General features: G+C 33.6%; 2 protein-coding genes across 2 annotated transcripts in view; both read right to left on the reverse strand.

Moving 5' to 3' along the window:
* Positions 1-7,150, reverse strand: part of LOC121986920 — a 13,782-nt gene extending 6,632 nt beyond the window's left edge. The window contains exon 1 of the mRNA XM_042540845.1: positions 7,025-7,150. Within this exon, the coding sequence (XP_042396779.1) occupies positions 7,025-7,150 (126 nt within the window). The remainder of the gene's footprint in view (positions 1-7,024) is intronic.
* Positions 7,151-8,089: 939 nt separating this feature from the next.
* On the reverse strand, positions 8,090-11,981 carry LOC121985358. The gene is made up of 4 exons (XM_042538758.1): positions 11,904-11,981; positions 9,985-11,811; positions 9,201-9,381; positions 8,090-9,121 (listed from the first exon to the last, which is right to left on the reverse strand). The coding sequence occupies exons 2-4, from the start codon at positions 11,779-11,781 to the stop codon at positions 8,547-8,549; spliced, it is 2,553 nt and encodes an 850-aa protein (XP_042394692.1). The 5' UTR covers positions 11,782-11,811; positions 11,904-11,981; the 3' UTR covers positions 8,090-8,546.
* Positions 11,982-15,046: the final 3,065 nt, after the last annotated feature.

The raw sequence follows: 15,046 nt of genomic DNA on the forward strand, positions 1-15,046 counted from the left end.
TTAACAATTCTTTTAAAATCATTTTAAAAATTATATTATTTTAAAAACCTTAAAAATTATTTTTAAAAAAAAACTTTAAAAATTATTTTAAAAAACTTTTAAAAACTTTAAAAATTATTTTAAAACCTCTTTTAAAAACGTTAAAATTTATTTTAAAAACTCTTTTAAAAATGTTAAAAATTATTTTTAAAACTCTTTTAAAAACTTTAAAAATTATTTTAAAAAACTCTTTTAAAAAACTTTAAAAATTATTTTAAAAACTTTAAAATTTATTTTAAAAATTTTAAAAATTATTTTAAAAAAATTCTTTTAAAAAAACTTTTAAAATTATTTTAAAAACCTTAAAAATTATTTTAAAAGCTCTTTTTAAAACTTTAAAAATTATTTTAAAAAATCTTTTAAAAATTCTTTTAAAAAAACTTATAAAAATTTATTAACTTAAAAATTGATTTTAAAACTAACTTGAAAATTTATTAACTCAAAATTTTTAATTAACTTAAGATTTATTTTAAAACTAATCTAAAATCTTATCAACCTGAACTTAGACTAATTCTAGTTCCTACCTATTGTAGGAAACCAAGTGGATTTTGGACAGTGGTTGCTTGAAACATATGACTGGAGATCATACCAAATTCACCCAACTTACTTACAAAAGCTTAGGAACAGTTGCCTTTGGAAACAATGGCAAACTCAAGGTAATTAGTATAGGTAACATTGAGCTAAAATTTGATTTCATTATTAAAATGTCTTACTTGTTGAAAATTTCAAGTATAATCTCCTAAGTATCAGTCAATTGTGTGACACTAGGTATAAAGTTAGGTTCTTATCCATGGAATGCTTAATCAAACACCTAGATAATCCTACTATAAGCCTAAAAGGGTTCAGAAAAGACAACATCTATGCAATTAACTTAACCACTTCTTCAATTAAGTGTTATTTAACACAAAAAGAAGAAACTTGGTTATGGCATAGACGAATGTCACACACAAATTTCATAAATATAAGTAAATTAAATGGATTAGTTAGAGGCTTACCAAAATTACCTAACTTAGACTCAACCATATGTAATGCTTGTCAATAAGGCAAACAAACAAAATCTACCCACAAACCAATTAATCAATCTCAAACTAATTCAATACTAGAACTCTTGCATCTAGACCTGTTTGACTCCCATGGGGTCAAATCAATAAACGGTAGTTTATATTGTCTAGTAATAATAGATGACTACTCTAGGTTCACTTGGGTAAAGTTCTTAAAAAATAAGGATGAAACATTTAAAAATTTTACAAACTTTTGTAAACAAGTTGAAAACGAAAAAGATCTTAAAATTAAGAGAATTAGAAGTGATAATGGAGGAGAATTTAAAAATCATAACTTTAATAAATTTTGTCTTGAAAATGGCTATCATCACGAGTTTTCATGCCCAAAAACTCCTCAACAAAATGGGATTGTAGAAAGAAAAGATAGAACTTTACTTGAAGCCTCTAGAACTATGTTAAATAAATATAATCTTCCCAAATATTTTTGGGCAGAAGCTATTAGTACAGTTTGCTACATGCAAAATAGAACAACCCTAAATAAAGTACATAATAAAACCTTTTTCGAAGTTTATTATAATAAACAACCCAATATAAAATATTTTAAAGTATTTTGGTGCCCAACCTTCATCTTAAACACAAGGGAACATTTAGGAAAATTTACTTCTAAAGTAGAAAATGAAATTTTTGTGGGATATTTACTCAACAGGGGATACAGAATATATAATAAGGTTACATTAAAATTGAAGAAACCACCAATGTAAAATTTGAGGAATCCAAACCAAACTTAGATCAAACCCAACTTCAGCCAATTGAGTTCATTCATAGCAGTAGTAATCAAGAAGAAACCAATCAAGACTTAGATCATGAAGAGGAAGAAAGAACTCAAGAAAATCAACCTCTTAGAACCATAAGAGTCAACCCAAATCATCCAACTGACCAGATAATTGGTGATCCAGACCTAAGGATTCAGACTAGGTCATCCTTTAGAAGCCTAAGTCAAATTTCTTTAATTTTAAAAATCAAACCTAAAACCATAGCTGAATCCTTACTTGACCCAGATGGGTCATAGTTATGCAAGAGGAACTAGCTCAATTTGAGGAAATAAAGTTTGGGACTTAGTACCACCACCCAAAAATAAAAAGTAATAGAAACAAAATGGGTATTTAGAAATAAACTAAGTGAAACTGGAAAATTACTAGAAATAAGCTAAGCTAGTCGCTAAGGGGTTTAGTCAAGTTGAAGGACTTGACTATGATGAAACTTATGCCCAGTAGCTAGATTAGAGTCCATTAGAATGTTACTCGGTTATGCGGCCCATAAAGGGTTGATTGTATCAAATGGACGTTAAATCTGCCTTTCTAAATGGATTAATAAAAGAAGAAGTGTATGTAAGACAACCACTTGGGCTTGAAAGTCTAGAACATCCCGACTATGTATTTAAATTAAAGAAAGCCTTATATGGACTTAAGCAAGCACCTAGGGCATGGTATGAAAGGCTAACCTCTTACCTAATATCCAAAGGGTTTAACCAGGGTCAAATTGACCCGACCCTATTCGTTAAATTAATAAAATAGGACATATTTGTAGCCCAAATTTATGTAGATGATATAATTTTTGGCTCAACTAATTCAGAATTTATAGAAGAATTCACAAACTTAATGGAACAAGAATTTAAAATGAGTCTAATAGGCAAATTAACTTACTTTTTAGGATTACAAATCAAACAAACAAATGAAGGTAATTATATTTATTAACAAAAATACACTAAAGAATTACTTAAAAAGTTTGGAATGGAAAATACTAAAGAAATAAAAACACCTATGGAAGTAAACACAATCCTAGATGACGACGCCAATGGAAAACCAGTTGACTTAAAATACTATAGGAGTGGCATAGGTAGCCTACTGTACTTAACTGCAAGTTGACCCAATATCTTATTTGCAGTTAGTATGTGTTCTAGATACCAAACATGTGCTAAAGAATCACATTTAACTCAAGTCAAAAGAATCTTTAGACACCTTAAAGGAACAACAAATGTAGGTATTTGGTATCCTAGAACTAATAATTTTGAATTAATAGGGTATTCGACTCAGATTATCTTGGGTGTAAATTAGACCGCAAAAGCACAAGCGGTGGATATCAACTACTAGGTCCATCACTTGTTAGTGGTTTAGTAGAAAGCAACACTGTGTTGCTCTATCTACGTCTGAGTCAGAATATATAATCATAGGAGAATGCGTTGCACAACTATTATGGATGATGCACACCTTAAAAGATTTCAACTTAAGCCTTACAAATGTAAAAGTATTAATTGACAATATTAGTTCAATTAATTTAATAAAAAATTCAGTGCATCATTCCAGAACCAAACACATTGAAATTAGGCATCACTTTATCAGGGATCATGTCACTAAAGGAGACATTGAACTCAAGTACATTGAGTCAAAGTCTAATTTAGTTGACATATTTACTAAACCCCTCCCTGACAGTGAGCTTAGCAATCTACATAGAAAATTAGGGATGTGTTTAATAGATTAAGAATTTTAAAATTATTTTCAAAAATAGTTATTTTCAAATTCTAAGGTAAAATGCTTTTATGTTTTCAAATTTTCCTATTTTTAGAATTTCAAAACAGTTTTAGCCTTAGACTAGAATAATCTCTTAGAAAGAATGTTCCCCTAGGGCTAGTACTGAGCATCTCACCAACAGCTTAGGATTCCCTTGTTTGTGATTGCCAAACATAGAAAGGGTGAGATGCATAGGCGAATTGCCTTGACTTAAGATGCTTATCTCAGTGCATCGACATAAGTCTGGGCGTTAAATATCAAACAGATATTAATCAAGTTAAGTCATTCAGTTTAGTCAAACACTAACCGATGCTTAGACTTAACTTGACTAACCAAGTGAAAGTTGCTATCATCTGAATAGTCGGTGAGTAGCTAACTGGTTAAACAGATTTTGTAATGTCGGGTTCAGGGGGAGGTTAATTATTTTTCTACTTAATACCTTTTTAATCAAGTCAAAACCAAGTGTTCAAAAATTTCAAAATTAGTTTTATTATTTTTGAAAATTTGCTTTATTTTCAAATTTTAAACTTTTCAAATTTAATCTTGAAAATGACACCTTCTAAACTTGGTTTCTAATTTAAACCTTCCAAACTTAGTTTTAAAAAGTTGGTTTGAAAATTGGATAAAAAGTTTCAAAACATATTTTTGAAAAATTATCTAAAAGGTTACAAAGTCAAATTTAAATTTTACTTAGTTAAGTTTTTCAAACTCAAACTTGATTTTACTTAGTTTTAAAACTTGACTTGTAAATTGAACTTAACCTAATTTTTTTACTATCTTTGCAAATTATGTTTCCAAATTGCAAAACTCTTTGTGAAAGATTAAGTTAAAATTACAATTATCTTTTAAAAATTAAGCGTAGCTATTTTTTAAAAAAGATAAAGTTAAAACTTAAGTCATTTTTCTATGTTATACTCCCCCAAGATAATCTGACTTACATTTCTAAATTTCTTTTACCTTACATTTTTTAAGTTACCTTGCTGTTTTATGTTATTTTTTTTTTATGAATGTCAAAGGGGGACGGTTAGGTGGTTAAGTTAGTTAAACAAACAAAAACAAAACAAAATTTAAAAGCCAACTTAACAACCTTATGCTTGTTTCTTACATGCATATTTATCACTAACTTAACCAGGTTGTCATTGCAGCAAAAACGGGGAGGTTGTTGGTGCGGTTAGCACTAACGGTCTAACTCAAGTTTTGATGAATGACAAAATAGGTTAAGTTAGTTTCGTTATTATCTAACACTCTGATCGAGTGTGCAGGAGAAGCCCAGACAGGTCGACGGGCTGATCTGATGTCTAGCACGAAGCCCAGCTAGGTCGACGGGTCGATCGGATAGCTGGCACGAAGTCCAAACGGGTCGACGGGCTGACCGGACGTTTGGCACGAAGTCTAGCTAGGTCGACGGGCTGATCGGATAGCTAGCACGAAGTCCAGACTAGTCAAAGGGTTGACTAGACGTCTGGCTGGTAAGTGAAGGTAAGTCACTGGAGGGGAGTGACTGTGAGGACGCGTTCCCGGGAAGGGAACTTATATGTCGATCCGACTTAGAATCATTTCGGAACTCTAAGTCAAGATCTTGACTAGATTCCAGTCTCAGAGAGACGAAATCTAATTAATATTCTGTTTAATTTTAAACTGTACTAATACTCCGTGTTGCGGATATATATCATATGTTTGCCTCCGGACTAATGTTTTCTTGTAGGAAGGAAGTTGCTAGAAAAATGGGGTTCGGACACCTAGGAGGGATCCAGCGCCGGAGGTGAAAAATTATCCTCAACGTCATTTCACCACGTGGAACTCCCCGGTTGGCTCAGCTACGTCATAATCAGGGCGCCCTAAAGGTTCCGGGCGTCCGAACCTCCTTTATAAGGAGGGTAGAGGTTGAAACTCAAAAACAACTCACGATTCGCTCTAGGTGCTCTGCGACGCTGTGAAGGCAGTCGACAACGCGCTCTTTTCATTTTTCTTTTTCTTGTCAATATTGTTTTCTTTCATTAGCTTTTCGTGTACTTTAAGTTGTAAACAATTTCAATTACTAGTGAATTGCCCATCAAAAGCACCCTTGTGTGCGTGCCTTGAAGTAAGAGTTTACACAGGCTCAGAACCAAGTAAAACTACTTGTGTCATTCTTTTTCGCATTTCTTATTCCGCTGCATATTCTCGATAATTTCTTTTTAATTAATATTCACCCCCCCCCCTCTATCGAATGCTTACGATCCAACACATGTGATGGCTCTTAGCGCCAGGGGTTGTTCCAGTGGATCATCTACTAAAGTACAAGCCTTAAGAGAAGAAAACCTAGATTTGAAGAATCGACTCTTGACATTAGAGAAACAATTTAAAAAGTCTTGAGAATTCCAAATGAGATATGAGCAAATTGGACAGGAAATTCAAAAAATCAAGGCTCAAATGAGTCAAACACTGCATGGTTTTTACTCTCAAAAGACTCAAAATCCTCATGATACTCATCCGTAGTTAACTGGGAGGTGTATTAACCTCTAAAATAGATCTATTAATATTTATATTAGATGCATCTCTAACTGTATTACATTTTTTCATGAACATTGCATATAATGATATATTCTATATATAATCATAAGTAGATATCCAAACTAGTATTTAGGTATCTTTTTTTAAAACTTGTAAAATTATTGTCTTATCTAATTGATGGCATCTTTTTCCGCTCACTCGGACTCCTCCTCTCTAGAAAACTTGGATCAGCCTTTCAACTTGTGAGATCTAGTATCCTGAGATGTAACACAAATTAGAGCTTGAGCCATCTTGTTGGCACAACCCTTCCGACACTCAAGTTAGTCACCGATCAAATGAAGAAGAAGAAGAAGAAGAAGAGAGCTTGGTGGAGAAGAGTCACATCCACTTGCGAGAATAAGAAGACCAACGTACCTCTGACTTACCTCCTTCCACTCCTTACATAGCCTTCTAGAAAGGAATCTCCATGTAGCCCATTAGCTATTTTCTGGAGGAGTGATTAGGGGGCCATATCCAACAACCTTCACCTATTTCTCCATTCATCGATCGCCACATATTGTTAACCAGAAACTTTGGAGCCTCTAATGCTCGATAGAACTTGTAATATTACTCGTCGGAGCTTAATAATATTTCTCAACAAAACGGATTGATTTCCATAGCATCATAACTTTATTTTACTATAGCTTACTATAACAGTGAGATACTGTAGCATATGAGAACATGAGTGTTCACGAGATTAATATGATTTCTAGAAACACTATAGCAACATTATAGCTAATGTAGCAGTGTTGTACTGTAGCATTTGGGCACTTGGATTGCTCAGAGAACGAATGATATCTAGAAACACTATAGCACTCTATAGCTATTGTACTATAGCATTTTAGACACTTGGATTGTTCAAAGAAAGCACCACTGTAGCATTACGGCAACTATTGTAGCGGTGAGCATTTGGACGATTGCTCGAGAAAAGAATGGTTTCCAGAAACACTGTAGCACCACTGTAGCTATTGTAGCAGTGAGCATTTGATTCCAGAAATATTGTAGCACCATTGTAGTAGTGTTGTACTATACTGTAGCATTTTGGGCACTTGGATTGCTTGGGAGATTAGAATGGTTTCCCAAACACTAGTAATACCATTATTAAAGCATCACTATATCATCTAAGAATGTGATTGCTCAGGAGGATACTCTAGAGATTCGAGATGCTCGGGAATAAATCTGAATATTATCACTAACATTTTTTTTATTATATTGTTGACCTTACTTAATTTAAATTTAATTTGTTAGTCATAATTCTAATGATGTATGACTAGTTTTTCCTTATTTTATTAATAACCTATCGTATTATATTTTCTATAGGATTGGATACTACTAGTTAGTTTTGGGGTGGGATTGAATATGTTCGCTAGGAGGTTTTTATTATCATTGATAATGTATTTGGGTTTATTAGATTCAGATATTTATTAGTAAAATTTGAGATGTCTTAAATATTCATCATTGTTGGATTGGATTTGATTGTATTGTTTGTTATGTTGTTTGTGTGTATAATGTGAATATATGAATTTTTGTATTGTTTGTTATGTTGTGTTGTTTGGTTCTATAATATGAATGTGTTATGAAAATTATCATTTGTGATTGTGTTGATTAATACTTTATATGTAAATAAGGAAAATATGAAAACCAGGAGGGGTTGATGAAATTTTTAAGTTAATTAGCAACATAATTTTAATTTTCCATCACTAATTAGAGGCGAAATTTTAATTTTCTGTCACTAACTAGCAGCAACATTTTCCGTTAACAAATATAGCGACGGAATTTTAATTCCGTTATAAATTAGCTATGGAATTTAACCTTTCATCGCTAATTTTAGAGATGAAATTAAATTTTCCGTCCCTAATCTTACGACAGAATTTTAATATTCATCACTAAGTTTAGTGACGAAAATTAACCTCGTTCGCTCAACGACATCAGTGGCCCATTTTATAGCGATGGAAATAATCGGTCACTAATTGGTCTCTATTCTCAATTAGCGACCGATTAGCGACGCATAATTCCGTCGCTAAAAGAGTTTTTTCCAGTAGTGTTTGTGATCACTAGAAGATGATTGGCCACACTCCCATGGATGCCAGTCGTCTGGCTGTAGGCAATGATATCACCAAATACGTAAAGGAGTAAACTCCGCAGAGGAGAAAAGGGCGAGACATCAATCAGCAATTCTATAATGTGAGCGTAAGTGCTGGTGTTCTGATCCTAGAAGACCACTTGCTCTTGCTCTTGTAACTTCTCTGTCATCTCTACCATCTCCTTACGGTAATCCTCGATATTCTGTAATTAGGTAATTCCATGCACCATTTTTGATATCTTCACATATCAACTAATTTAAATACTAAGATGTACATGAGAGTAGAGCCTATCGAACACCAGTGAATTTTCTGCTGCCCTTTGCCTAGTGAAACAAATCAAAAACAAGTTCCTCCAACAGTACATCATTTACCATCCCTTCAATTCGGATTGCAATCAAATCAACTTCACAAACCAAGAGAAGCCATTCTTTGTCGAGGAACTCGTTTCTATCACTGCAATCCAGCAATTTCCTTCCCTCGACTAGAGTTTGCCACACAGCTTTTGCCACGCTATTGCAGTCCAATGCCAGGGGGCAAAGCTCTGACATGCTATGCACATTCTTGCATGATCTAGCAACCGTTTCTGTGAGGGTGCAACTTATAAGATCAAACAGTAGCCTTCTTTCGGATCTTGGCCATGACACTACTTTGTTGTACTTCTTCTCTAGTTTATCAAAGAGATTTTGGTCCAAGGTATCCACTAGCTTGTTATCAATAATACCAAGGAAGCCTGATTCCTGAAGAGTGTCAAGCATGTATGCAAAGTCTCTATCATCACTGTCTACGAGTTCTTGGTCCATATCATGATCACAACATCTCTTATTAGGTGGGACCTCAGCTTTCTGAGTATATACATCTGTTGACTCCAACTTCAGAAGTTCAAGTTTCCTCCTAAGCTCTGAAATTTAAGATCAAATATGAGAAAGTTTATAGTCTTAAATGAAGACATGAAAACAATGACAAGTTCCTTTGCTTGCCTTTGAGATCTGAACTTAATCTTTCAAAGCATCCTGAGCTATATGCTTCATCTTCTGATGGAGTCTCCAGAACAGAGACTGGGCTTGGCTGTTCATTTTCCTCCGTGCTTAGGGTATCTAATACACCCATATCAGGTTCAGAGTGAAGTGGCTCGAGTGGAAGATTGTCAAATGAAGTTTCCTGTGTTGATGCAGTTTTCTTTTAAGTATTGCAAAGTGATGTTCTTGGTCTTGTTATTAACAATGAAACCCAAAAATAAACCAAGTATAATATAACGCAAAGCAACATATTGACAAAAAAACAAGAACATAATCTACCTTTTAATGTATCAGTCTCCGAAGATTGTAATTAAGTAAAACCCTTGTGATTCTGAATGTTTAAAGGTAAGAAACCAATGCTTTGGATAGAAGCAAATCATACTTGATCGAACTACATAATCAATTAAATGATGATAATATGTGATAAATGAAATGGATCCTAGCAACACTAGGCATGGCTAAAAGTAGGCTCGATAGCTATAAAAGTAATTTGTGACTCTAATCTACAACCAGTTACCAATTGAAAGCCGTGAAAGTAATTTCTCAAGGAAAAAACAATATGTCAAAAAGATTCATTTTGCTTCATCTTTTATATTGAAGCAAGCGCATCTAATTGTTATACACGAAAATCTCATTAAAAGACGTGAATTCTGGCCATAGCAATCATCTCATTAAACTAATAATTTTCTTTGTAAAAACAAAAAAAAAAAATTTTTGCTGGAGAAATACAGTGACAGAAGAAAACCTGATTTGCTACTGCATTTAGAATCTGTCCAATCAAGCCTTCATTATCTAATGACAGTTCAAGTGCAGAGGTTGCTGGTTTCTCCTCCCATGACTCATCTCTAAGCTGAGGAATAGAGACACAACTTTTTGGTCGACTATCAGAGTTGGCACAATCCATGGGTGAAGGATGTATTGTTGTTTTTGCCATGTGAACTCTCTTCCTTGATCCTTCTGTGCTCACATTAGTTTCTTGTTCAGGTAGCATGTTTTCCTTAGCAACCAAATGCTCTAGTTGAGATCGATGAATTTGATTCTTTATGTTTCTAACTGACACAGTTTGTGGTTCAGTCATTTTGGCAACTAAAGAGATACAAGATGGTCTCATTGTCACATCTTCAATTCTATCGTTATTTGTGGCAACATCTCGTTCTCTGTCATTTATCTTCAGACTTGAATTGTACTCAACAAAGGGTTGTAGGCTCACATATCGTACTCTGTCTTCACTGTCAATTCTAGAAAGATTGTCTGTGCTTCCAGGTGCCTCATTGCTGTCAAAAATTTTATCTAGAACATTTGTGATGTCAGAAGTATCCTCAGTAAACTTCACAGTCCTGTCATAGGATAGACCAAGGAGCTCACTTAGTGTCTGTGAGCTATGAGAACCATGTCCCTCGTTCTGAAACTTCCTAGTGACCTTCCATCTTTCAGCCAGGCGCCTTCGTGCCTCCCTGCTCACAGAAGATTCAGTTGAAGATAAAGGTGAAGAGTTGCAGTTGCCAATCCAAACCCTGAAGTTATCAGAAGATAAAAAAGTTGCCTCTGACTCTTCATTATCATCAAAGGGCATCCTTTCAGATAGAGAATAATGTTTAATTCGGCTGCTTCTAGTCTGCCTCGCCTTTCTTGTCTTTTCCTGGGTAATTTTAATTGAATCCTTCGGGCATGATAACTCCGTGTGATATGCTAACTTTTGTTTCCCTTCATTATGCATCTCCCGAATTCTAGAAGCAGCAATTTCACTGAACACTTTAAAGTTAAAATGGAAATCCTCATCCGTAAATAAACTATCCTCTGCCAACTTTCTAGTCTTCCCTTTGTTTGGTTTTAGGATCACAATGCGAGCAGGACTTGCACAAGATTCACAGTTGCCTTTGTATTGTGATGCAGATGGCATATGTGGGTTGACAAAGTTTGTATTGACAGAGTTGAAAATTTCTTGCTGCCAATCAAAACACCAATCTCGGATCCTTTCTGATTCAGGTGGTTTAAGCCGGCCTCCATTGCCACAATTCTTAGCACTTTTAGATGCTTTTAATATCGTAATCTTATCCCCTTGAGATGTGGTTATTGCGTTATCAAGCTCTCGAAAATGTTTCATGGATAGCAAATTGTGATCTTGGAGACGTTCTAGGAAGATATCCTTGCTTGAATCTGGGACATCAGGTATATGATTAAAAATTTCAGCATCATCAAGCACTACACCAGTTGGAGGGTGCATTCTCCTGACATGATGATGGATCCTATGGCTATTAACATTGGATGTTTCTGTCACCTCAAATACATCTTTGAAATCTAGAACCTCACTGCTGCTTCGCCTGTGTGGATGATACTCCAAATGTGCAGAATTGTGGCAAATATCTCTCTCCAGTGCTCTCAGATGACAACGATCAATAGGTTTCTGGTGTCTCACTGAAGATGGAAGAGTATCCAGACCCATCAGCCTTGCAACCAAACTGGGAGAGTGGTGTTCCATCACTTTAGCTTTTGATACCTCGTGATCTAATATCTCCTTTGCAAGATAACTGTTGGGTTTCATGGATGAGTTTTGCCGGAATCCAATGGTAGACTGTTGAGATTCAAGCATGCAAAAATGTGATTACAGGGCAACTATATTCCACAATAGAACCATAAGCTATAGTTGAAAACAAAAATACTTACCCGGTTTTCTTCTGATGGAAATTTAATGTGAGGATCAGATGAATCCCTTGAGGCATTAGCAAATTTTGCAATTAAAATCTACCTGAAAAATTAAATAAGAAAATCCAGGCTTATGGATCGAAACCATCAGACATGAAAACTAGTGAATAAGGAGTCCCAGCAAAGAAACAGCAATCTGCAGAATGGTTTGACCAGATGATTATGTTTATCTTGACCTCCGTTTTCTATAAAAGAAGCACAGGATGCTTAAAAAGCAAACTTTACAAATTTGTTTATATAAAGCAATGAATTATCTGTCTCCAACTCAGATGGATTTACCAAACTAAGCTTCAGAAACAAGTAAGAGTTGCAATTTGGTGTAGAGGGAAGGCGGATAAATGAAGCAAAGACCTGATCAGAATATGATGAAATCGAAAAAGATTGTGCTTTTTTTAAATGCGATTTGACGATTATAAAAAGAGAAGCAAAGAAGCGTCCAAAGAAGTGGATCTGAAAGACCATAGATATTTTTTCAAGCAACATGGCCTTTGATCAGAACTCAGAGGAATCGAATGCCGTGTAAAATGCAAAGTGCAACCCTAATAAAATGAAGAGAGAGGAAGGGGAAGCCTCACCTAATTGTGTGTCGGCTTCTCCGGCGTCCCGATCTGCCGCTCGAGCGGTGCATTCTCTTCGTCGGCTAAGGATCGGAAGCTGCTTCCGGCTTCCAGCAGAGGAACTGGTGCGTCGAGGGGAAGAGCGAGCGAGCGAGCGAGCGAGAGGAATGTCGGCGTGCGACGCAACGTGCGTGCGACGTGCGACGTGCGTCGTGCGAGCGAGAGAGTGGAAGTGGAGGAAGAGGACGAAGGAACGGGAAGTTGAGTTGGCGGCTGACGAAAGCAATGCAATAAATGAGCTATCTTTCTTGATTGACTACGAATATCGAGTCCCTATTTGGATTGGATTTAGTGCGTCCCGTCAAATAATTTAAATAAATTAAATTAAAATTTTATCAACTCAAATTCGTCCTGAGTCGATCCACCTAGACCCGAGATCCACACGGATTGGCCCATAATAGACTTGAATTGACCCACGAGTTAAAAACACATATAAACTAAGTTTTATATCATTTTATTATCTTTTTTTATTATAATTTTGAAATAAAAAATAGTACTTTTGTGTCCATTTATATTTAAAATATATATTTATTGATATATTTAATTGATAAAATCTTTCAGGAGGATATAAAATATTTTTTAATTTTTTTAAAAAAATAATTGATGGGTCCGCTGGTTGGTCCGTCAAACCCGCAATTCACCTTGGATTGGGTTATATTGGAAATTTTTCAACCCGTCATGTTGACGGGTTGACACGCTCCGCCCCGCTAAATGATTAGCACATCATGAGCCAACTCATCCCGTCACTGTTAATCCGTCTGACATCTTTAATTTTCTAGATGAAAGAATAAAAAATGGTAAAGAATTTTTTTAAAAAAAAGATAAATTATAACATTTAATTATATTTTTATTCTAAAAATACTTCTATTCTACGTATTATAATAATAATAATAAAACTTTTTAATTAAAAAAGTTTATTTAAATTTAATTTAATCAAAATTTATATATATATATATATATATATATATTTACTAGTTTAATAAAAATTAGTAAAATTTTATTAAAATCATTTTATATATATATATAATTATTATTAATACACATTTATGTGATAAGACAGTAAAATAATAAATAAATAGATAACAGGATCAAATATGCATGAGTTAGATATAGAATTGTACCAGTTAACACAACTGCGATAACAGGAATAAATAAAGAAAAGAAACGTCCTTTCACCAGGGGTGTTTGATAAATGAGAAAATTTTCATACGGTCCCAATTGACAAACATAATTTTATATATAATTCCTATTTCTCAAATTTTTTATTTTTACTCCTTAATCAAATATATTTATTTAATTATCCATAATATTTTTAAGTATAAAAAGTTCAAAAATCAATATAATTCATCTTAAATTCAGTACATTAAATTTAGAATCTGGTATATTTTTTATCAAATTGAGTATAATTTTTTTTTCATCTTAATTGGATAAAAAATATATTAGATTTTCTTTAAATGGTACTCAGTTGGATGAAAAATATAATAGATTTTCTTTAAATGATAAATAGTGCTGAATTTAGGAGGAATTATATTAAGAAAAAAGTTGTGCTCAATTTAATAGAAAATATACTCGATTCTAGTTTAAAGTGCTGAATTTAATAGGAATTATACTTGTTTTTAGACTATTTATACCTAAAAAAATATAAGAATTAATTTTGATAGAAAATACGATTTTCTTTAAATGGTACTCAATTTGATGAAAATATACTAAATTTTGTTTAAATGGTACTGAATTTAGGAGAAATTATATTAAGCAGGAAAAATTCACGCTCAATTTAACGGAAAATATACTTGATTCTAATGTAAAATACTGAATTTAACAGGAATTATACTCGTTGTTAGATTTTTTTTATACCTAAAAAAATATTAGAGATAATTTTGATAGAAAATATACTCGATTCTAGTACAAAATGTTGACTTTAAGAAGAATTATACTCATTCTTGGACTTTTTATATCTAAAAAATCTGAGGGTAATTAGGTCATGATATTTACATGAGAGGAGTTAAAGCAAAGGAAACTTTATATGTAGGGAATGGAAATAAAGTTTTTTAGATAGAGAAACTGCATACAAAATTAAAAATGGAATTGGGAATTTTTCTCTATTTTACCCATAAATTAAATGGAGATCTTTTCTTTGAATTTTAATGTTTTTCAATATTTTAGATTATCAAATATCTTGAAAGGTAGTTTGCGATATCAATAAAAAAATTCAACATTTGAAATAATTGAGAATTTTAGCGATGTAATCTGCACGTGAATAATTCAGGACGAAAGCGAGTTCCCGCTTAAATACGCGACAACGAGGCGTATCCACCAAGAGAACAGGACCCCGATGTAGTGTATTCCACTAAACCCATCATTCCTGCTTTCCCATTGACTTCTTTGTCACAGGGCCCACCTGCTACGTCAGTAAATGCGTGGTGGGGACCCATTGTGGGACGCAGATTAAAAATGGAGTATTTTTTTTAATTGACATTATTAATTCTG

The sequence above is a fragment of the Zingiber officinale genome, chromosome 5B (genome assembly GCF_018446385.1).
Source record: "Zingiber officinale cultivar Zhangliang chromosome 5B, Zo_v1.1, whole genome shotgun sequence".
In the NCBI taxonomy this organism is placed as follows: Eukaryota; Viridiplantae; Streptophyta; class Magnoliopsida; order Zingiberales; family Zingiberaceae; genus Zingiber; species Zingiber officinale.

Excerpts from the sequence above, each read along its gene's own strand:
- LOC121985358 (XM_042538758.1), bottom strand. The coding sequence starts at position 11,781 with ATGAAACCCAACAGTTATCTTGCAAAGGAGATATTAGATCACGAGGTA. Across the intron at positions 9,382-9,984 it reads TAAATGCAGTAGCAAATCAG|GAAACTTCATTTGACAATCT; the intron begins GTTTTCTTCTGT and ends GCATCAACACAG. Across the intron at positions 9,122-9,200 it reads ATTAAGTTCAGATCTCAAAG|AGCTTAGGAGGAAACTTGAA; the intron begins GCAAGCAAAGGA and ends CTTAAATTTCAG.